The sequence below is a fragment of the Myotis nattereri genome (assembly GCF_964212035.1).
Source record: "Myotis nattereri genome assembly, chromosome: 17".
Classification (NCBI taxonomy): domain Eukaryota; kingdom Metazoa; phylum Chordata; class Mammalia; order Chiroptera; family Vespertilionidae; genus Myotis; species Myotis nattereri.
The window spans coordinates 28,743,115-28,767,966 of NC_138092.1; the positions used below are offsets into that span (position 1 = coordinate 28,743,115).

Here is a 24,852-nt window from a genome sequence, read left to right on the forward strand (position 1 = left end):
TTCTTTCAAAATGAAAAATTTTTAAAAAGGGTATGAAAGATTTCCCATAAAAGTGTGCCATGTTCATGTTTCTGGAGAGAGTCCTGGGTTTCATCAGATTCTAACTTGTAAACATTCCCTTCAAAAAGGGTCAAGAACACCCCTTTTCCATTATTATTTATATTTCTATATTTAGTCATATCCCCTCATTCTTCTAACTAGGGTATAAATTCAAATAGCCATGAAAAATCTTATATTAGTCTGAGTACCAGAGAACAAAGTAAGGTTTTAAATAAGCAATAAAACTTAACTAGTGTAAAAACAAACAAAAAGCGTTTGCTGCATTATCAATGAATGTTGTTCATTCTTGTTAAAACCCAATAGTTACCCCAAAACAATATCTCATTCATTTTATGATCATTTATTCTGGAAATGTGTACCAATTTTAAACAAACACTGTTCACTGTTACAAGAAAAAAAAAACACTTCAAAGAATCATTAATTGATTCTTTTCACTGAAAATGAAATTAAAATATATTTTCACATTAAAAGTAAGGTTTATTCATTCTGGCTGAGATACATCAATTTGACTGTGGGTGAGAAATAAATCAGTTTAAAATAAGAAAATGTCACATATATAATTTCATAAGTAAATGAATTGCAATTCAACTTTGTATTTTTATGTTGCTTAATTTTATATATATTACACATATCATACATACATACTTGTTATACAAAAATATACACAAAAATTCAAGTACATAGTTTAATATCTAAAAAAAGGGAAAGGGAGATATTGCATTGAATTTCTAGTACTATTTTGTTTAAATACTTTTATAATTCAGATTTCAAGGGAACAACAAATCAAAAGCCACTAATTTTTCAGAAAGCTTTGTGTTCACATAAATTCATCATTCAAGTATATTTTTATTGAAACAATAAACTATTTGACTGGTTGCAAAGTCAAATGAATAAGTCATATTAAGCAAAAGCAGAGCTTTCTCTAACTCTGCTTTCATCAGCCTAGCATCCTTCCGACATAAAATGCAGAGCATCACAGTGACTTTTAACCTGCAAGCGACTTTAAGCTGGACACGATTAATGCCATATTATAGGGCTGACAATGTTATAGATTCTTATTAAAAACAATTAGAAATTTTACTTTTACTTTTTTATTCAATTTGAAAAACAGTACATCTTTTTCACTGTGGTTGGCAACTTGACGTTATACCTGAAGGAATAATTTAAACATCCTATAACAAAATATATACATAAACTTCTGAAAGATCTTGGTCTTAATTCAATTATAATTTCAATTCTAGTTATCAAGCAAATAAAAGAATTTTTTATTAACCATAGCATTAACATGTTTTTTAAAAAGTAAATTATTTTTTTGTGTTTAATTTGTCTAAATGTTGACACTATTGCAGATGTCCCCCATTTGGGCCCCCTGTGCCCACCTCCACTCATCCCCCTCCCCTCCTCCCCGCTTTTCACCACACTATTGTCTGTGTCCTGGGGTATGCATAAATGTTCTTTAGCTAACATCTTCACCTTCTTCATCCAGTCATCTTCCCCTCATCCCCTCTAGTATTGTTGACGCACAAAAACATTATGTGACTTGCCCAAGGTCATGAAAGGCAGATAAAAGCATTCTTTTTCTAGCTTAAGCATCTGCACTAACCTTAGGTTATACCATCTTGCAAAATTAGCTCAGTACAACAGATACAGAAATTAGATACATTATTTAGGAATGTTTGTTTAACCTAAATTGCTGTTAATAAACTTAATTCTAATAATCTATATGTTTATCATACATTATTAGGAATTTATAAGAAACAAGATCATTTTCTTAATTGTTAGGCATGTAATGAGTTATTGTTTAAATATGACACACTGAATAAAACAAAATGTATGTTACAATTTAAACAAGTTCAACAAAAGATGCTTTTAACATGATTTTTACAAAAATACTAATTATGAAACCTACAAAATTTAAAAGACAGTACCACAGACACAAACATAATAATATAAATATATTAAATCGTCTTCTAGTGGCTGTTTTGACTTTTATGAAAACGTTCTAACAAAGCACTCATAATGTTTCCCGGAATTCTTTGGTGCTTATCAATCAAAGCTTGAACAGCATTCTTTGTCTATTAAGAAAACAAAAGAAAAGCCATTATTCTTTTAGTTCTCAATATAGATCATCTATTTTGTAAAGATTGTAATGTACTACTACTTTCAAGAAGTCCTCCCTAATTTAGCACCCATCTCTCTTCAGAATTAATGGTTTCTGTCTTAGTACAACCATAGTATATTTCTTTATACCTATTATGCTTGAATTACATTATTGTCCAAATGGATATTTTCTACACAGCATTTCCCCAGCATTGAGCACAGCAATGCCTTGCACTCAACACTTTTTTAAATAACTAAGGGAAAAAAATCAGAAAAAAAAGTAGCAAGAAATTTTCTAATAGCCAAATGAAGTTTCACTCCTTTCCATCCATTAATAAACTGTTGTACATTTTTCCTTTATTACTATACACACCAAAAAATTATATCAGGCAATGAAAAATGAAGAAGTGAGGAAAACTTTTGAATGAATGAGCGAGCTGATATACTTTGGTTCATTACCTAAATTTCTAGACAGTTTAACAGGAATTTAAATTAAGTCATAACAATGGAAAAGTCAATTAGGATATAAGAAGAAATCTAAAACTATTTGTTTCCCATTCGTGACAAATTGCAACAATTTTCACTTTGAAATTAGTTGTGGCTATTTAGAAAAATGTTTTATGCACACTCACACCTTTCAATGAGCCTTTATACAAATTCTGAAACTTCCTCTCTTCTTAAATATAGCTATTACACCCATCCCAAAGACGTATTTTAAAAATATGCCTCTCTAAACCAAAATTTTTCATAACTCAGTAAAATGAGAACTATTTCATACAATTATTATAAGGATGAAATGAAATTGAAACTATGTGTTCAGGTATTTGGCACAGTGACTAACACACAGATTATGTTCTGTGAAGTATAGTTTACATTTTTATACACTTATTCAAAAAATATTAGGTGCTTTGGAAGCTGTAACATCAATGAAACAAGTCTCACATCTCAAGGAGCTCACCTGTCAACAAGCATAATCAAATACCAAGTAACTAAAATGTAAGATCATTTGTGACATGTGTCACCTGAGATGAGAAGAAAAAGTATTTGTTTGAGTTTTTTAAAATGTTTTTATTGATTTGAGAGAGAGAGAGAGAGAGAGAGAGAGAGAGGGAGAGGGAAACATCGACTGGCCGCCTACTACATGCCCCCTACTGGGGATCGAGTACACAACCTGAGTGGGAACGGAACCCGCAACCTCTCAGTGCAAGGCATGACACCCAACCGACTGAGCCACACCGGCCAGCGCTAAAGAAAGTATTTGGAAGTTCAGCCTTGTGAGCCCGTTTGGTGGGCAACAACCAGAAAAAGACTCACTAACGAGGTACTGTTTGGTCTGAGTTTCCAAGGACCAGTAACATTTCAATAACAGTGAGGGGAAAAGCATGAGGAAAAGGACCACAGGTAAGCATTTGCTGAAGGAATGACGAGTTAGTGGGTCTGGCTAGAATTCTGCAAGAGGGAAAGGTTCTAGAGATCAGCTGCACAACAATGTAAGTATATTTAACTCTACTGAACCATACACTTAAATTAAAAATGGTCAAGTTGATAAATTTTATGTTATGTATTTACCACAAATTTAAAAACTTTTAAAAAATCAAGCTATGTATACAATCGGTTGATATAAAAGTCCTAACACATTCATCCCATTTTCTAGGTGATTCAATAATATGACATTTATTGCTTCTTATGATATTTCATACTCTCTGAAAAGTATAATAGCAAACTGAGTGGTCTTATCTCATCTTCCTTGATCTCTTTGCAGGAATGGATGTGACTGGTCTTTCCTATTTTTTTAAAAAGCCACCTGCTGACTTCTCTCACACAAATTTACTTGTTCCACCTCTCTGCTACTTCTCTTTCAGCCAGCTTTGGTTGTTTTCCACGACCTGTTCCTTAAATGTTACATCATCCTCTACAGTCTGTCCTCTTCTTGCTCTCTCTAAACTATTCTGTAAAGCTCATGGCTTCAGTAATTATCTCAGTGCAAATGACTTCTAAATCTTCATCACCAATTCTGACTTCTTTCCCAAGCCTCAGTAAAATAGTTACAAAAACCTACATATGTAAAAATATGCACAGATATCCTGCAAGTAACTACACAGAATTACCTTTCAGGCCTGATGCATTCTATCTCTGTAAAATCCCTCAAATCTGTATCTTGCTCTACCTTTCAAGTAGATAAGATCATTATCTAACTCATTCATTCATTACACTTTTATTGAAATCAATTAAATACCTACCACTGTACTAGGAACTAGAGACACAAAAATTCATAGCATAACCTCTGCTCTTAAAAAGAGCCCTTTAATTTTTATACATCTAAGGCATCACAATTGCTAGCATCATCATAAACCATTGTAGAGGAAGAGATTACATATCTGCTGGCTTTGGCCAAAAACAATTTAAGTGGAACTGATATGAACCACTTCCAAGCAGAGGCCTATTCCAACTGAAATGTTTTTAACAGACAAACCCGCTATCTGTATTTAAGGGCCTAAAACTGTCGCTCCTACTTGCTTTTCCAGTTTCATTGATCAAACTGTATCCACTGAGCTGGTGACGCCAAGTCTATTCCACAGCTGTTATTAAGTGCTCTTCAAGGAAAAACAAGGATAGAGTTTGATAGAATGACAGCTGAAAATGATCTTTGAAACAAAGCCAAATAGACCACTTATTGCAAGCCTTCTTAGAATCTCTAATATGTTCATGTGCTTTGCAAAATTCCTAGAAGGGAACTAGGCAGTCACTCCCCACCTGCTGTTCTAATCACACTGGACGCTGGACACTGTTGTACATGCAGTCAGCTTAGCTCCTATCACTGCCGCTTTGTTCATACTCTGCCTCCTGCCCCACGTCTGCATGTCTATGACATGCCCACTTTCACGACCCACTTCAAATGCCCTCTAGAAAGTTTTCCCATTTTCTCCCTCAGAAAGCAGTCTCTTTACCCTTTGAGATTCACACTGGTATCACTGAAATTTAGCCTCCATATTGCTTCTAGGAATCTTTCTAAATGCAAACCTATTATAACACTCATCTGCCTTAAATAGCTCTCCAGCTTTCCGTGAGCAAATCAATGATAAGCCATCATAGCGCAGAACCTTCCTAAATTTCTAGCCTCATCTCCTACAATATTTCTTCTAGCTATACCAGACTACGTTCAACTCCCCAGAGAGTTCAGGCTATTTCATGTTGTCATCCCTTTATACATTCCATTTCCTCTACCTCATTACTCCTTGTCCAGTTAATCCCTTCATGCCTTTCCAAATAGAATTCAAGCATCATCTCCGTTGAAGTGTTCCTGATCTCATTCAGATACTTTTCCTTTGTGCTTCCATAAAACCTTAGCACAGTACTTATCAACCAGGGTCAATTTTAGGCGACATATCGCAATGTCTATAGACCTTTCCTTAACTGTCACATTTTAGAATAGAAAGCTCTTCGTAGTGGGGGACTGTCCCAGGAAGTGCAGGATGGTCATCACCATCCTTGACCTCTACTCACTAGATGCCAGTAGCACCACCACTTCCCAAGTCTGGCCCGTTGTGACAATGAAAAATGTCTCCAGATTGGCAAATGCGCCCTGAGGAGGAAATCACCACTGATCTAGAGCATACTTGTAAAATAAATTAATGAATTAATGAATTAATTTTAATATAATAATTGAAAGTCAAAAAAATCTATACAAGGACTAAGAAAGAATAATTTACCTTTTCGGCTAATTCTTCTGCTGTTAACTTTGGATCATATGGAATGGGATCACCTAAATAGGTACGAAACTTCACTGGAAAACCTCCATATATTGGAGCAAATGGATAGCGGAATTTTTCATAAAGCCACCTAAATAACCCTGTTTTAAAGTAAACAAAATCATTTTAATTGGTTACAAATTCTGAGCATGTAACTGCAAACTCTCAATTATGTAAGGTTTAGAGGAAAGTGGCAAATAGTATCATCTCTTGGCAATTAATATTTTTTTAAAGACGAGCTTTTCATCAGTTGTAACAAATGTGCAAGATGTTAATAGAAAAATCTGGATGAGGGGGTTTATTGGTACACTCTGTACTTTCTGTTCAATTTTTCTATAAACTTAAAAATCCTCAAAAAAACAAGGTCTATTAATATTTTTAAATGAGCTTTTAAAAATATGAGGATTTTAAAGGCAAACCCAGTACTATTATTGCAAAATAAAGGGTAAAGACTGAACCCAAAACTAGAAGCTAAAAAGTTTAGAGACTCAAAATATGTGATTTACATGAAAAAAGAAGAAAAAATGGAAGCATAAAATAAATTCACATAAACATGTGAGACTGCCGAAACCGGTTTGGCTCAGTGGATGGAGCGTCGGCCTGTGGAATGAAGGGTCCCAGGTTCGATTCCGGTCAAGGGCATGTACCTGGGTTGCGGGCACATCCCCAGTAGGAGATGCGCAGGAGGCAGCTGATCGATGTTTCTCTCTCATCGATGTTTCTAACTCTCTATCTCTCTCCTTTCCTCTTTGTAAAAAATCAATAAAATATATTTAAAAACAACAACAACAAAAAAAAAACATGTGAGACTAAAAATGCATCAATAAACTGGGTAACGACGAAAACATTATTGTAAATTAGGAAAAAATGTAACAAAGAATTACCAATGGTAATGATCAATACAAAATTTAGCAAGATAAAAGTGGCAATAATGCAAAATAAACTGACAAAATTTAAGGCGAAGTTTAAAGATAAATAAATCCAAGAAAGTCAAGCGACATGTAATGCATAATCATAAGTTGTACTGGAATTTGAAAACACTGTTTATATATATAAAAAAACAGAATACACCATAAGATGCAAAGTAATACTAAAATCACTAGACACTAATGTTTGAGATATTCAACTATTAAAGTAAAAAAACATTAAAAAGTAGTAAGAAAGGATTTTAAAACCACTTTGCATTTAAAGAAGTAAAATTAGGGATAATTTCTGGTATGCAACTTAAATTCTGAAGAAATGATCTGCGAGAAAATTAGAAGAAATAATTCCACAACAAAAATTAAACATCTCATCAACCTGCTTTTCCACTTTAAATTTGAAAAAAAAAAAAGAAAAAAAAAAGGACCTATAAAATGTAATGGAATACCAACAATACGTCAATAATGGACATAAAAGAAACAACAGAAGTTTAAAGTTCTTCAGGAGGGGATTTGTATGTGGATATAAACACTAACAATATAGTGCTAGGGATTTAAAATAACCATCAACCAAATGTAATACATAAAGCATAGGGTATAAAACCAAACTGAAATTTTCTAAAGAAAAAGAAAACGAGACACTGCAGGAAAAAGCATATCTAATTATCCCTCCTAGATTCAGAGCTTATTTTGCTACCAGTAAGTTGAAGGTCGGCAAAAAGAAGTAAATGTACCGTGGTTCAAAATATTTTAAAAACAAACAAATTTAAAAAGTAACAACTGGTGTGGCTCAGTGATTGAGTGTCGACCCATGAGCCAAGAGGTCACTGGTTCAATCCCCCGGTCAGGGCACATGCCTGGGTTGTGAGCTCGATCCCCAGTGCGGGAGGCAGCCAATAGGTGTCTCACAACAATGCTTCTATCTCTCTATCCCTCTCCCTTTCTCTCTCTCTAAAAATAAATAAAAACATATTTTTAAAAAAGAAACAGAAATAAACCAAGGCAAATTATATCTTCTTTGGTTGTTCATCTTACTTCAATATTATTGTCTTTCATTTTTAAAGCTATAACTTCTTCAGGGGTGAGGTAAGAAGATGGTCTAAGTTATATGTAAATTTCTCCTAATCTTAACCAACATGTTTTAACAAAAGTAAATAGGTAATTTACTGGGTAATTTTAAAAAGTCAAATGACAAATAAGCTTCCGTATGTACATAAGACAAAAACCTAACATCTAAGAGCTGCCATTACTGAGAACATTATCATTTAGTCTTTAAACAGAAAAACATCTAAATAGAAAAGAATCTAAATTTTGAAACTACATAGAGTTCAAAGCCCAAATATTTAAAATATTGTATTATAAAAGTAAAAAACAAAAAATAAATTGTTATAAATATTATACTGTCATTAGAAAAACCAAATGAACCAGAACTTACTTGTTCCTCCAAGTGATCTAAATCCTTCTCGAATATTTTGTGTAAACATAGGAATAATGGGCTAAAGAGAAAATTTGGATTAAAAAGTAAATATATTAATCTATTCAATGTCTCCATTGAGTAACTAATGAAAACTTTTGAGGACCTGTTTAAGATTATTAAAAAATGTACTTTTAAAATAAAGGTTTACTTTTATCACTAGTGTGATTTATCAGACTAAACTTGGTCATTTGTAGAAATATAAATTAGAAACACTACCCTCTAGTGGTAATATATAATATTTAGTTTACCAACTTTCCTATTCGTTCCACATAAATCCTTAATACTCAAAGATTATAATAATCATTAATTTAATTAAATAAAATAAATGTGGGAGATCAAATTGATTCCAGGTGGCTACTGAATAGTATGTTTGCTGAGGAAAGTTACAAGTCAGAGATTACCTCTACCGGAACATTTATATAAATTTAAATGACAGAAATTAGTAAAACACCATTTATTTTTGTGAGCGTATTAAATATAAAAATGTTCACCATCAATGAAAAGTAAGTATAATACCACAAAAACAGGAAAAGCATATATATGAAAGAATTCTTCACATCATTAATTTTAGAGAACTTCTTACAAGTTCAAGGTTTTCATTTTTCTATGAATATCAATAATTAAGTATAATTTTTAAAATGAAGACCTTAACTAAATGCCATAAAACAATGGGTAAAGTAGCAAAGGAGCATATGAGAAGGGTATGCCACCGTAGAACTAAAGTAGATAAAAAATTGAACACGTTTAAACAAACACAAAATATAGCAAGTTAAAGGTTTTTAAAATAGATAAAACTAGGGGAAGGAGGGAGTGATACTTCACTTACAGTCTACCATCAGTATTTGATTAATACAGAAATATCTGTCATGGTGAGCAGGACTTGAGATATTTAAAAAAGCTGACATTTAAAAAGCCATTCCGATTCACCTTTGGGAAGTGGTGAAATATGGTGGACTGCAGGAAGAGACTAGGTATAGCTCTCTTCATAGAACTTATTACCTCACATATAGCTAACTGATCTTTTATTTACTATATCTCTCCCCTCTCCCAGAACTCCTAATAGCACAGACACTGTTTTGTTCATTCCTGTATCCCCAGCACCTAGAACATAAAGGTCAGATACAGGCAGCAGGAATATTAAAAGTTAGGAAAGAGTGAAGTCAGGTAAAGAAAAGAAGTCAGGTGAAGGTTTTAAAAGCCAATGGAGTTAATTCACAAAGCAATCACATAAGACAAAGTACATTGACGCTTTTGTAAAAAATTCAGATTTCACCGGAAACCGGTTTGGCTCAGTGGATAGAGCGTCGGCCTGCGGACTGAAAGGTCCCAGGTTCGATTCCGGTCAAGGGCATGTGCCTGAGTTGTGGGCACATCCCCAGTAGGAGATGTGCAGGAGGCAGCTGATTGATGTTTCTCTCTCATCAATGTTTCTAACTCTCTATCTCTCTCCCTTCCTCTCTGTAAAAAATCAATAAAATATATTTTTAAAAAAATTCAGATTTCAATCTAGGAACTAGTGTAAAATAAAATGATAGCTGAAATCTCAATGTTTTAAATAGCTATGACTTTAGAATTGAGAACTTAAAATGCCCAAAGAACAGAAAACTTTCGGCCCATATATTCACCACTGTGCCTTGTCTGCTGGATTCATGTCTACTGACTGTCATGAACCCCAAAGTTTGTATTGAAGTATGCATTATTTAAACACACTTCAGGGGACACATCATTCTTTAAATACCTAACTCTCCAGAAGCTGAACATGTCCAGAAACCTACTGGACAGAGAAAGCTTGCCTAGAAGGCTCAGTATTCCAAGCTATATTTTGGACACGTTGTTCCTAAATTTGCCTGCAAGCTAAAGCCTTTAAGCTACAAACATCACTTTATTACAACCTGATGTTGTAGTACAGTTATTCATTCCTTTTCTTGTGCACACTTTATATACAACATAGTTGCAAAAGTAACCTAGCATTACATTCGGTTTACATGTATACATGTGTCTCTGTATGTATGAGTATGCATACATGTTCAAGAGAAAGAGAATGTGTATTTTGTTAAAACTATTCTTGAAGAATCAGCTTTACATTGTCTTGGAGTCCTAACTTTGCCACTAAAAAAGTGGGAACCACTGAACAAGTTATTTACCATGTCAAAGTCTGTTTTTTCATGTTAAAATGGGGCTAATTATTATCATATCTCAAAGATTTTTTTAGTAGGTTGAAATAATACATATAAATAATTTTATTAGAACAAATGCTATTTTCTTTTATATCTGTTACTAGAGGCCCGGTGCACAAAAATTTGTGCATTCAGGGGGGGAGAGGGGGGGTCCCTCAGCCCGGCCTGTGCCCTCTCGCAGTCTGGGACACCTCGGGAGATAACGACCTGCTGGCTTAGGCCTGCTCCCGGGTGGCAGAGGGCAGGCCCAATCCCTAGGTGCAGCCCCTGGTCGGGCTCAGAGCAGGGCCAATTGGGGAGTTGGGGTGCCGCCCCCTGTCATGCACAGAGCAGGGAGGATTGGGAGGTTGCGATGCCACCCTCAGTCATGCTCAGGATAGGGCCAATTGGGGGGTTGGGGCACTGCCCCGTCACACTCAAGGCAGGGTCGATGGGGAGGTTGTGGCGCCAGCCCGTCACGCACAGAGCAGGGCCAATCAAGGGGTTGGGGCGCTGCCCCCTGTCACGCACAGAGCAGGGCCCATCAGGGGGGATGGGGCTCCATACCCTGTCATGCACAGAGCAGGGCCCATCAGGGGGTTGGGGAGCTCCCCCCTGTCACGCACTGAGTAGGGCCCATCAGGGGGTTGAGGAGCTCCCCCCTGTCACTCACAGAGTAGGGCCAATAGGAGAGTTGTGGCACTGTTCCCTGTCACACACAGAGCAGGGCGGATCAGCGGGTTGGGGCGCCGCCCTCTATCACCCACAGAGCAGGGCCGATCAGGGGGTTGGGGCGCCGCCACTGTCACACTCAGGGCAGGGCCGATGGAGAGGTTATGGCTCTACCCCGTCACACACAGAGCAGGGCCCGTGGGGGGGGGGGGGGGGGGGGTTGGGGTGCCACACCCTGTCACACACAGAGCAGGGCCGATCAGGGTGTTTGGGCGCTGCCCCCTGTCATGCTGATCCCGGTGCCGGGAGGCCTCTCGGGTCCGCTGATCCCGGTGCTGGGAGGCATATTACCCTTTTACTATATAGGATAGAGGCCTGGTGCATGGGTGGGTGCCAGCTCGTTTGCCCTGAAAGGTGTCCTGGATCAGAGCGGGGGTCCCCACTGGGGTGCCTGGCCAGCCTGGGTGAGGGGATGATGGCTGTTTGCAGCTGGTCACACACCCTTCAGGGTAGGGGTCCCCACTGGGGTGACTGGCCAGTCTGGGTGAGGGGCTGAGGGCTGTTTTCAGGCTGGGGGTGACTGAACTCCCAAATGCTCCTTTTTTCCTTTTTTTTTTTTTTCATTCTGGGCCAGTTTTAGCTTGAGGCTTGGCTCCAGCTCTTAGGCCTCCGCTCCTGAAAGTAGGTTTCTGGCCTTTGCATACAATGTTGCGAATCTGCTGGCTGAAGTCCGGTGGTATTTGTTACAATGTTTGAAACTGCAGGCTCAGAGGCCTGCAGCGGCCGGTGGGGAACGTTGGTTTCCTCCGTCACTGAGGCAACCAAGCCTCATGTTAGTTTCAAGGTGCCTGGCTGCCGGCCGCCATCTTGGCTGACAGTTAATTTGCATATCTCACTGATTAGCCAATGAAAAGGGTAGCGGTCGTACGCCAATTACCATGTTTCTCTTTTATTAGTGTAGATTTGTCTTCCAACTAAAGTAAATGGGCTAATTTTTCCCAACTTATTTAGATATGAAGTTACCTAAAAATTTTTACCGAAGTCATAATTCTCAGGAATCCACAAAATAAGAGTGATTTATATTACATAAAAAAGTTGCAACTATCAGATGAACCTTAAATATTTTCTAACCAGTATTTTGTGAGCTTGCATTGATAATCTAACTTTTTAACTTTAATTTCTGTTACTATGTCACAATTGAAATGTATTTAATCATGCACCAACAGTCTCAAATCTTTGGTCACAGTTTATGACAAATCTGTGAAGCTATGAAGGGGTTTTCCAGAAGGGATACTTGTAACTTTTACAATGATATGACTGAAAGGTTTTCCTCAGGTATGGGGAAGTGCCCTCTGATCTCAAGGTCAGGAGGCTCACTGTGAAATGCCATCAGTAATGGCAACAGCACCAGTTGCCTGCAGTCCAGAACTGTGTGCTCTGCTCTGCTCTGCTCTGCCCTGCTGGGTGACCTGGTCTCTCCATCCCAGCGGTTCTCAACCTGTGGGTCACGACCCCTTTGGGGGTCAAACGACCCTTTCACAGGGGTCGCCTAAGACCATCGGAAAACACATATAATTACATATTGTTTTTGTGATTAATCACTATGCTTTAATTATGTTCAATTTGTAACAATGAAACTGGGGGGTCACCACAACATGAGGAACTGTATTAAAGGGTCACGGCATTAGGAAGGTTGAGAACCACTGCTCCATCCCTTCATCTCTCTGTGCCTGAGTTTCCTCAGCTGCAACACTGGAATAATCACACGTATCACCTACTTACTATGGAGGAGTGCCACCATAAAGCCTTTAAAAGCACTGCAAAAGGCTGGGGTGGTACAAGATTTATCAAACCTATAATGCTCTTTTGTAAATCAGCAATGTTAAACATTTTTGTTTATTTATAAACTGGTAAAAGGCTGTTTATTAAATTTTCTCAAATTTCATATAAAAACCTTAACTAAATTATCTACACTATCTTAATTAATTATTTAGAAACTCTTTCAAGGATTGGAATCCGAGTTCCTTTCTCTATATAATTTATTTCTTTTGGGCCTTCTTCCAGGCAATGTCGTTTAAAACTGTAAACTTAAGGATGAGAAATTAGAATCCCATGATCAATGTCATTTTTATCTTAAACCTTAGAAGAAATAATTCTTTTAGAATATAAACTGAAAAATTAAACTGTTTGATTAGCTTTTAGCTTTTATTATTGCTTAAAAATATACTATATATCCTTAAATTTTGTACAACTGTGCATATTCCTTTTGTATTCTATATTATTCATATAGTCTAAGGTTTTGTTTTCTACATCAGTACTTAAGACTTTTTGGAAAATACAATTAATTTTTTATATTACTAATACAATTAATATAAAATTCAAAAGGCTCCTTTCTAGTATTGATTAACAATGTTTTAAAAATCAATTTAACAAATACAAGTAGCCTAATAAGTGCCTGTCAGTGTACTAGGAACTCAGAATTTAAAAAGATGGCCTTGTCCTGAGAGAGTTTATAATCTACTGTAGGACAACAGTATTTAAATTTTTACATTGTGTATTACTAACCCTTTGAGTGCTAACCAATATCCTAGGAACTATGCTAAAATTGCCAAGGAATTTTTGCTGATTTTACAGCAGTTTAGGAAAAAAATTATGAATCGCTAGTAAATGAAGTTACATATTCAAAAACTTAAGGAAACCTTTACTACAGTGACATATTTAGCAATATCATCATCACTAATAAAAGCAGACTTAGAACTGGACGCCATTTCGAAGCTTTGATAGAGCTCCTGGGACTTTTGGCGAAAGACAGGAGGAGCACAATCGCGCTCCCCGGCACTCTAGGGGTTAAACACTTGGGCAAGTACATTAACTGTTATACTGGGACCACATTATTAAAGTACTATACAGCAATAACTTACTTCTAAAAGTTACATATACATACGTACAAGAGAGAATAGAGCTCAATGCATTGTATTTATTACAATCCTGAAATTAAAGAATATAGAGAAAATTTCCACTCTTTTTCAAATACTGGTCTTGGGTTAGAATGAATTATCCATTAGCTTTTTCTTTTTATTCAGTAGTCTGCAAGATGAATAGGCAAGCTAAAGGTGTACACTGAGCCCTAACCGGTTTGGCTCAGTGGATAGAGCGTCGGCCTGCGGACTGAAGGATCCCAGGTTTGATTCTGGTCAAGGGCATGTACCTGGGTTGCGGGCACATCCCCAGTAGGGGGTGTCCAGGAGGCAGTTGATCAGTGTTTCTCTCTCATCAATGTTTCTAACTCTCTATCCCTCTCCCTTCTTCTCTGTAAAAAATCAATAAAATATATTTTTAAAAAAATAAAGGTGTACACTGGTCTTTGATGTGGCAAAATGGGTACACAAAAAACTAAAATGTGAAGTACTGGCAGCTGTCTTTAGCTAATCGATTGGCCTAGGAAAAGAGCACACTTTGTCCAAGACACTACTACTTGTTTTTCTCATAGACAATCTAAAATTAAAACAAACAGAAAACAAAGAAGAAACCATTCCATGAGTACTAAATATTTTATAGGACAAAGTACAATATGGAGACCAAAAGGCTGAGAAATACTTTCCAAGGCAAAAGAAAAAAATAAAATTCACATTCTTCAATCTATTAAGTAGAATAATCGAATCCCAGAACATCTAACGTTGACAAATTCATTTGTAAAGTCTTTTAAAAAGATCTAAATATCACCCACACCTATTTGTCATTTTTATTCATACTACTAGATAGCTGATCACATTTCTTGATAAAAAATGATTAGTCATTTATTATTTGAGTCCTTTTGTAATATAAATTGATCACAGACAAAAGAATTGCAATGAAACCAACCAACAACCATCACTGACATATGCCAAGTCAATCGTACACAAGGATTAAAATACATAGAGGTGGACTGGTTATTACTTACAAAAATAAGTATAACTAAAGAAATAAAAGAATTTTACAAATCTGATTAAAAGATGCTGAATTTTGAAATGTAAAATAAAATTTTGCTGAATATTTGCCAAATTTCCAGATTGAATTTTTCAGATGGTTTCCCATCCACAGGAACATTTCCCCAATGCTACCCTTTAAGAGTTATATACACTAACTTAAAGTACTGCAATGACAGTATCTAAATTCTTATATACTTTGGCTCACTATTTAAGCATCTATTATAAATACAACCTAGCTTTACTTTAATAATTAGCTTTATACAACTCACCACTTCTGCATCAATTGCAACCTGAGCGAAGCCTTTACGATTACCCCATATGATGTTGTAGGTTTCATCACTAATTAGGGCTTCTCGAACTCCACCTGGTGAAATAGCTAACAAGTGACCACTCCTCAGAATTTCAACACATTTTTCTCTTGGTCCATGTAGAGCACAAAATACATCAAGTAATAAACTAAACCCTGTAAGAAACATTAGCATGAATATGTATCTTAAGTATTTCTTGTCCAATTCTTCAAGAACAAATATCTTCACAACCTATAAAATGTGCTATCTATACTTAAATCAGTAAATTCTTTTAAACTTTTTAAAAATCAACAAGAACTCTCAAGGTTAACATAAGATTAATATTGCTGATAAAATAATAGCTTCATCGTATACATCATCTACTCTTGATGACCTCTTAGTGATCACCTTCTACTCTGGCTACTTTACATATTCAAATTTTTAATTAAAACTCACAAAAACCTTGGAAAACAGGGATTCTTATCCTTATTTTACAGAAGAGGAAAAGTTGGCTCAGAGTGTGAGTGGCTTGCTCAAAGTCACACACCAAGCAAGTGGCAGGGCAGGGATTCTGTTCCAGGTATATCTAACCCAAAGTTCCTTCCACTAGCATCTCATGGATCAGAAATAATATCCTAACAGCAGTCACAAATCTAATCTTCCATTAAGCCTATAAGAAAGACTCACTCAAGAGCATGTGAATTTGACTTTGCTTAGCCCTACCAAAACTGGCAAGCCATAATAAAATCTACTGAAATTATAAGTTAGATGATGCTAATTCCAAGAAAATTTTATGTCAATAATAATAGCAAAATCATTAAGAGTTTTTACTAAAGTGAGTGTTTGACTTAGGAACAGCTAATTGCAGGTCCTAATATTATATAATTTAAAAAATTTGCCGAAACCGGTTTGGCTCAGTGGATAGAGCGTCGGTCTGCGGACTGAAGGGTCCCAGGTTCGATTCCGGTCAAGGGCATGTACCTGGGTTGCGGGCATATCCCCAATAGGAGATGTGCAGGAGGCAGCTGATCGATGTTTCTCTCTCATCGATATTTCTAACTCTCTCTATCTCTCTCTCTTCCTCTCTGTAAAAAATCAATAAAATATATTAAAAAAAAATAAAAATAAAAAAATAAAAAAAATAAAAAATTACAACTATTTTAGAAGAAAATATAATCCTGTCAAGTAATTAAATATTTTAAGCAAATCCTAAACTGAAACTTTAGAGTACTGATGATAGTATACATTATTCCTTAAAACTGGAAAATGAAATGAGTAGTAAAAACTATGCAGACTAATCAACCTTCTCATAGGTTTAAGGATCTAAAACAAGATTATAAATATTATTGAAATTGAAATAATTTTCATGTTACATTACATTAAAAGCCCACTGATTTAATTATTAGAGCAGTGTCATAATAAATGAATGAACAAGGGAGGTTTCCTGAATGATAAGATCATAAAGGGGGAAAATATTTTTAAAGCCAAAGGCTAAATAAAAATATTCACTTTCTATTAAGTATAAGAAGAAAAAAATGGAAGTACCCTAATGTTTCATAAGAGAAAACTAATTAAATATTTTAGTCATCCATTAAAACTATTCTTTACTTAAGCATAATATGTGAATATGTGAATTAAAAATGAAACAAAATAAATTAAAAGGCTAACTGGTTATATTAGAGTAACAAGATTACTAGTATAATGATGTTTTTTCCTCTAATTTTCAAATTTTACTATAAAGTGATCATATTACTTTCTAAAGAAAAACCTTTGATAGTCTATTTAGTTTATACACAAAATACAAATAACTGCCCTAGGTGGTTTGGCTCATTGGATAAAGCATCGACCTGCAGACTGAAGGGTCCCAGGTTCGATTCTGGTCAAAGGCACATCCCTGGGTTGCGCGCTCAATCCCCTAGGAGGCATGCAGGAGGCAGCCAATCAATGATTCTCTCTCATCATTGATGTTTCTATCTCTCTCTCTCCCTCTCCCTTCCTCTCTGAAATCAACAAAAATATATTTTAAAAAATACAAATGTCTTTTTAGTGACCTAAGGATACCCAAAACATTAACCATGTCTATGAAAGGCACTGAGCAGACTGTTATTTAATTCACTGTTTGGTGTTTGTCTGTCTGGTTGATAGGTCGCTTTTTTTTTATTATTATTATTATTCCAGAGAACAAACTATAAACTTTTTGGCTTGTTTCTAGTAATTTAATAACAGACGAAAATAAGATTAAATCTCAATGAGTTTACAGAGATTTTTAAAAGAGAATTCTACTATATTTGAAAACATTTGATTAATCTTTTTTAAAAGGTACAAAGCCTTTATGAACAGATTAAAAAGAATGTGGTCCTCAATCTTAAGTTAGTCTGCCAAGTATGAAGTCAAGAAATATGACAAAAAAAACATAATAGACTCTCTCTACCAAAATATACATTACTTGGCAAAAGTTATAATTTAATTTTTAAAAGTAAAAGTTCAGGATTTAACTTTGAAAAATAAGGTCTAAATACCTGATAATAAAGAACGATATCAAATAAGCTTTTGGCTATATATAATAAGGATAACTAGATGCTCCCAAATTGGAGTTCCAAGTGTGTAAACTAAAAAGGCAAAAAGCTTTTCCAAATGATACCAGAGGGCTCAAAGATACAGACTATCCCATAATTTGATTGTGTTAATTAACAGTATGTACAGCCAAAGTTTACCTGGAATTTTAAAGACAAAGTGATCAGCTACTACTCGGCAAGTTCTGCCTTTTTGGATAAAAATTTTAGCCATGAAGTAATAAAAATCTATGGGAATAGCTCCATGATAAAAAATTATAAGCGCTGGTCCTTCTGGTATTTTTTCCATTCCATGAACTTCATAACCTGTTAGAAAGACAAAATGCAAATACTTCAAATATGCTTATTATTAAGTACACATTAGGGGAAAAACAAAGCAAAAACAGTGATCAGAAATTTGAACTGGGTGTCAAGAAACCATCTCTCCAATAACACAAGTAAAATTAGAGAACAAGGGTTTCAGCAAGGGAAGCAAATGACAGGTTGTAAAGGGTAGTGGACGTGAGGAGAGGAATGAGAGTCTTCTAATTTAATCTGTTCTCCTCCACCAGCTGTTAATCTGCCTACTGTCCTTCACACTGTTACCGAACACCAATACATTTTTACAGCGATCCTGTACTGTTGGTGGATTGTGAGGAATATTAAGATAAGCTCCACCTATGTTTCAGAGGAAAATACTCTCGAGTATTTTATCATAGGAGTTGGGAACTGATACTCCAAGGAACATGTGAAATGTGATCATGGCTCTAGTTATAAGATCTGCTTTTTCTTCCCATCTCACCAGTCAGGTCACAGGCTCAGCAGGTCCTAGCAAAAAGAAAAAAGCCTACTGAACAAATGGGTCAATGAAGGCATCAAACGAGAAATAAAAAAAAACCGTATCTTGAGACAATTGAAAATGAAAATGCAACATATTTGCCCTGGCCCATGTGGCTCCGTTGGTTGGAGCATCATCCCGTAAACTAAAAGGAGGCAGGTTCAATTTCCAGTCAGGGTACATACTGGTTAGGTTGTGGGTTTGATCTCTGATAGGGGCATGTATGGAAGGCAACTGATCAATGTTTCATTCTCACAGCTATGTTTCTCTCTCTCCCTCTCCCTTATTCAGTCTCTCTCTCTCTCTCTCTCTCTCTCTCTCTCTCTCTCTCTCTCTCTCTCTCTCTCTCTTTCTCTTTCTCTCAAAAAAAAAAAAAAACAATCAATGAAAGCATGTCCTCAGGAGAGGATTAAGAAAAAGAGAAATGCAACATACTAAAACTTAGTAAGATGCAGCAAAAGCAGTTCTAAGATGTTTTTGTTATTATTTTTCATGTAATAAAAGGAACACCATTTTGGTTGATACTCCATCCAATTAAATAAAATTGCTTTGGAAGACTTTCTGGAAGGAAGGAAGGAAGGAAGGAAGGAAAGGAGGGAGGGAGGGAGGGAGGGAAGGAGGGAGGGAAGAAAAAAGCAAGCATCCAGAGGCCAAGAGCATTATTAAGCTCAAAGAAAAAGGAAAGGTAAAAAGGAAATTTCCTTGACTATAGCAGAAAAGGGAAGGAAGTTCCTACAGCCATACACTGCCTCACACAGAACAGCTCTCCCAAGGACTGCTGCTCACATGTCAGAGACAAAAGAAGAATCCAGAATATGGAAATCTGAAACTTTTAGTCTGTTTCTTTCCCTTAAGGTTTTATCCATTTGCTTTGCTAAGAAACAAGCATTCAAATAAAGATTTCAGTATAAATTTTAGTGCAGGAAATTCATTTTTATGGTAGTTTCTAAGGTCTTCACCAAACAGATTAAATTAAGAGTGGTGACTGTGATTCTAGTATTGAAAGCATGAACTACTTGATAATACAAGTGGACTCAAGATAATGATTAAGAATTTTAAAAAAATTTAAATTATAGTTGACATTTAATATGTTAGTTTCAGGTCAAAAGAATGAAAGTTTGTAAAAATTAAATTTAGTGATATTTCAAGATTTCATGTTTTCGTTTTTTAACATTTCTTTCCAATTACCTAATACTAATTCAAGTTAATTCGATTTACTTTAAGCTTGACAGAACAATCACTAAAGTTATCTGAAGTTACCAAAAGGATCAACTGTCTCATCAGATACATTTTCTGAGAAATAAAGAATACTTCTTTGAGGGATTCTAAACAAAATATTTTTGAGGTTCTTTCTTGCTTTCAGAATATTTTAAAAAAAATATTTAATAAATAATTGAACTACTTACATATACCAAATCATCTGGTTGAAAGCAGAAAAGTTTAGCTAATCAATTCAATTCTTGACAGAAACTATAGTTTACCATAGTGCCAATAAACATAAAGTCCAAATATTATTTAACTGTGTCACTCTTAAAGCACAAATAGATCATACCACTCCTGGCTCGGAAAGCATCAGTGGATTATCACTTTAGTCCAACAAGTGATAACTGCCCATCTAGTGATATTATTCAGATTCTTTCATTCTTTCATCATATGGACCAATGATGGCTCCCTAACTACTAGTACGCTTTCCCACCTTTGTGCTTCTGTTCATCTAAATAGAGCACTTCTGGTTCAATGTTTTCCTGTGTAGCAGAAGTAGAAATCTTAGAGCACTTTAACTCCTCCTCTCTCAGACTCTATTCACCTGGTCACCAACTTCAAAGCAAAAACTCTTAAATATACCATTTTCTTCCCAATGTTAGTTTCAAAGTGTAGCCCATCATTTCCTGCCTATACTACACCAATCCTGAGGGGATCTGATGAGCAAGAGCTCAGAGAAAGCAATCACAAAGGCAATTATGGTCAATGTCCATCCAACCACTGTCCAGGGAGGAGGAGCCTCAATATGCAGATTTTGAGTAGTCTGGGCTCCATTAAGAAGAACATACTCTTCTGGGATGAATATGGCTCTCTTATTTGATGCCGTTAAATACAAATTTATTACCTCCCCTGCAGTGACCCAATGCTCACTAAGCACTCTCCTGAGTTTTTGGCTTTCCATGTAGCTTAGCCCACAGAGAGAGGATCTGACGGCTATACTGGAGCTCAAGTAGTCTCATCTCCATAGCAGTATTTATTAGGTAAAGGTGTTAACCTGCTACTGGCTTAGACATCAGCAGCATGAATTCAGATAAGAATAATCTCCTCCTGAGATAGATCCCTTCTAAATTTGTCATAAAAAAAACCCTACACACTGCTCAGCCAGGTGGCTCAGTTGGTTGAGCACTGTCCCACCCACCAAGAAGTTTCAGGTTCGATTCCTGGTTGTGCACATAACTATTTGATACCTAGTCAGGGTTCATCAGGAGGCAAACAATTGTCACACATTCATATTCATTCTCTCTCTCTCTCTCTCTCTCTCTCTCTCTCTCTCTCTCTTCCTCCCTCCCTCTCCTGCTCCTTCCCTCCCTCTTTTTCTCTAGAATCAATGAATCCTTGGGTGAAGATTAATAAAATAAATTATACACATTATGGTAAATTTTAGGTGACTATTATTTTATTTTTATTTTTTGACACATTTTTTACAATGAACATTTATATTAGTTAAAAGTTCCTTTGAAAATTCTTTAAAAAGCATGATTAAAACTGACTTGACACCAATACAAAATCCAAATATGCACACAAATGCCTTTTATATATGTCACTAAAGAACAGGATAAAGAAAATCATTTTAAAAGTATCATTTATCGCCCTAGCTGGTTTGGCTCAGTGGAGTGTCAGCCTGTGGACTGAGAAGTCCCAGGTTTGATTCTGGTCAAGGGCACATGACCAGATTGCGGGTTCATACCCAGTAGGGAGCGTGCAGGAGGCAGCCAATCAGTGATTCTCTCTCATCATTGATGTTTCTCTGTCTCTCTCCCTCTTCCTTCCTCTCTGAAAGCAATAAAATTTTTTTAAAGTATCATTTATCTAATAAAAATAATGTTATCATAATAAAACATTAAAACAGTAAGAACTATATATATACATTTTTTTGGCGTCCCTGGGTGGGCTCGAAAGGTATATACGTTTTAACCTCCTCTGAGTCATAAGTGCATATTTTAAAATACCTCAATAATTAAATAAGACACCTCAAAATTAGATATTCTGCTACAAATAAGTTCAGCACTTGAAGTTATCCAAATTAAACCATGTCTCCTAAAATATAAATAAATTTCAACTATTCCTTACAAAGCATGTTATCCTGAGCTACGGGGGGAGGGAGTACAAGGGGGAACGCGGGGGCATGTATATATGTGGGAGGGAGTATTGTAAATGACACCACTGAATTTTTGTATCACTGTTTTAAAGAGAATGAATAATAGCAGTCTACCTAGATGCAGTCTCTGCAGGCACACACTCATGGAATGCTGAAGTATTGCCTTGCCTCATGTTAAACAACCATCAGAGAGTGTGAGAGTTGTACTGACTAACAAGAGCATTAGTATAAATGAGTAATTATTAGAAATTTAATTCATCAAAGACATATGGTTCCTGTTTGCAAACCTGCTGAATACCACTACTTTTGACCCTGAATCCCCAATCTGGGATGAACTTACCACACAGCACAGATCGTAAAAGCACACATCTTAGAGCTTGATATCTGAGGTTGCATTCTGGCTCTTCCTCCTAGCTTCCTAGGGTGCCTTGGGCAAATAACAAACTCTCTGCTTCCTCATGGCAAAACTATAAAATGGAGGTAACAGAACCTATCTATTATGTTATCCTATATAATAAAAGGCTAATATGCAAATTAACCGAACCACGGACTGGTCACTATGATGTGCACTGACTACCAGGGGGCAGACGCTCAACGCAGGAGCTGCTCCCTGGTGGTCAGTGCGCTCCCACAGGGGGAGCACCACTCAGCCAGAAGCCAGGCTCATGGCTCGCCTCTGCGGCAGCACCAAGGATGTCCAACTGCCAGCTTAGGCCTGCCATCAGTTGGACATCCCATGAGGGCTCCCGGACTGCAAGAGGTTGCAGGCCGGGCTGAGGGACTCCCCTTCCCACACCCCTCAAGTGCACGAATTTTGTGTACCAGGCCTCTGGTAAGGTATAAAAGAATTAATGCATGTTAAACATTTTACAGTATATGGCAGTAGTTCTTAACCTTCTGGCCCTTTAAATACAGTTCCTCATGTTGTGACCCAACCATAAAATTATTTTCGTTGCTACTTCATAACTGTAATGTTGCTACTGTTATGAATCGTAATGTAAATATCTGATATGCAGGATGGTCTTAGGCAACCCCTGTGAAAGGGTCGTTCGACTGCCAAAGGGGTCGCAATCCACAGGTTGAGAACCGCTGGATATGGTATAGTTACATGCTCAAAAAAAAATCTGTAAGAATGTATATAGTATTAAATTGACAACACATTAACCTAATAAGCATGTCACTGGTGATCTTTGGTAAGAGCAGCTTTATACTTACATATAATTTTAAGTGTCTATTTTTTTTATTAAAGTATAATTGACATATAATATATTAGCTTCAGGTGTACAAAACAGTGACCTGACATTTATATTCCTTAGAATGATCACCACCTCAGATGTCTATTTCAAAATCTGTGCTTCCTTCTATGATTTTCTGTGAAAACACTGTTGATGCTCAACAACATGATATACAGGGCACATCTTTGTTACCAGCCTATTGAACGTCTGTATTTTTGTATAGTCCAAAACAAAAGAGACCAACAAATAAGGTAAAAAGTGATAGAGAAAAACACCAAGTTCTTGAAAATGGGCCACTAGAGGGCAAGTTTCATGACAGCCAAATGAAGAACCACCAACCATTAAATGTATATTACATTTTCTAAAATAACAAAGAAAAAAAATGAATATCCTGGAGATAAACATACTGCTATCTCACTTATTGAGAAAGATATAATAACCTCTGAAATGAATCATACCTAAAAAGGTAACTTTTGGTATACAAATTATATTTAGTATTCATTTTTAAAATATCTCTACACTGGGAAAGTCAAACCTATTTTAAACAATAGGAATTAAATGGAACTAAATACTAAACAAAGTATTTTCAAAACAGTTTTCTATAATGTTTTAAATAGTCTCTTACTCTTTTAGATGTCTTAAATATAAATTTTTATATTTTAGCTTATAGTAATAGTTTAACTGCTGTGTAGTTCTTTAATGGAAAAATCATTTTAAATCGTATACATGCACAATGCATGCAAATAGATAAAAAAGAGTAAATATCCCATTATATTTTCAGTATCTTCTCAATCAGGGAAATGGAATGATATCGTTTCCATTGCCACAAACACAAAGAGCAACACACAGAGATCAATGCAATCTTGCTTACCATGCCAAACTGCTGCATGTCCATCCCACAGAGTGGCTACTGTCTTCCTTGCGCCATCCCATAAATTATGAGAATAGGCTTCTTTTAATACATTCTTCCTCTTATAAATGTGTAAGAAAACAATAGTAAGGTAGAGAAGAAAAATAGTAAAGTAAGGAAGTATTAAAAGTATTAGCGGTGTAAAAACCCATACGAGATAGTTTGCAAAATTCAAATAGTCCTCCAATTGTTCCACGCCAAACCATTCTTCAAATATGTGAATCAGACAACTCATATAGGGCATAGAGTCCTGTCCTGTACAGGTTTGATTTCTGTCTATCATTTTTCTTTAGGTGAAAATGACAAATTCAGTTTCTTTCTTCATTATCATGACAAGTCTTTAATTTTGCCACTAGAATGGAAAAATAATCCAATGTTATTCTTTTCATAGCTAAAAAGTTAAATATTTTAGTCTACATAAGTACTATATAAAGTCATTTCTACCAAAAATGAGTAGATTGTTGCAGATTTAAATGTGAAAATTATAAGATTTCATTTGTCCACTCAGAAAGTGTATCAGGTTTAGTTTTTGAAATAACTCACAAGTTATAACTGAGAGAGGGAAAT

The 24,852-nt window shown here is 35.9% G+C and overlaps 1 protein-coding gene across 1 annotated transcript; it reads right to left on the minus strand.

Annotated features, from left to right (window-relative positions):
* Positions 1-520: 520 nt before the first annotated feature.
* TMEM68 (transmembrane protein 68) lies at positions 521-24,568 on the minus strand (the record flags this gene model as incomplete). Its single annotated transcript, XM_081111587.1, has 6 exons — positions 521-2,135; positions 5,871-6,010; positions 8,265-8,325; positions 15,372-15,565; positions 18,104-18,268; positions 24,247-24,568. The coding sequence occupies 6 exons, from the start codon at positions 24,566-24,568 to the stop codon at positions 2,031-2,033; spliced, it is 987 nt and encodes a 328-aa protein (XP_080967713.1). The 3' UTR covers positions 521-2,030.
* Between the last annotated feature and the right edge of the window lie 284 nt (positions 24,569-24,852).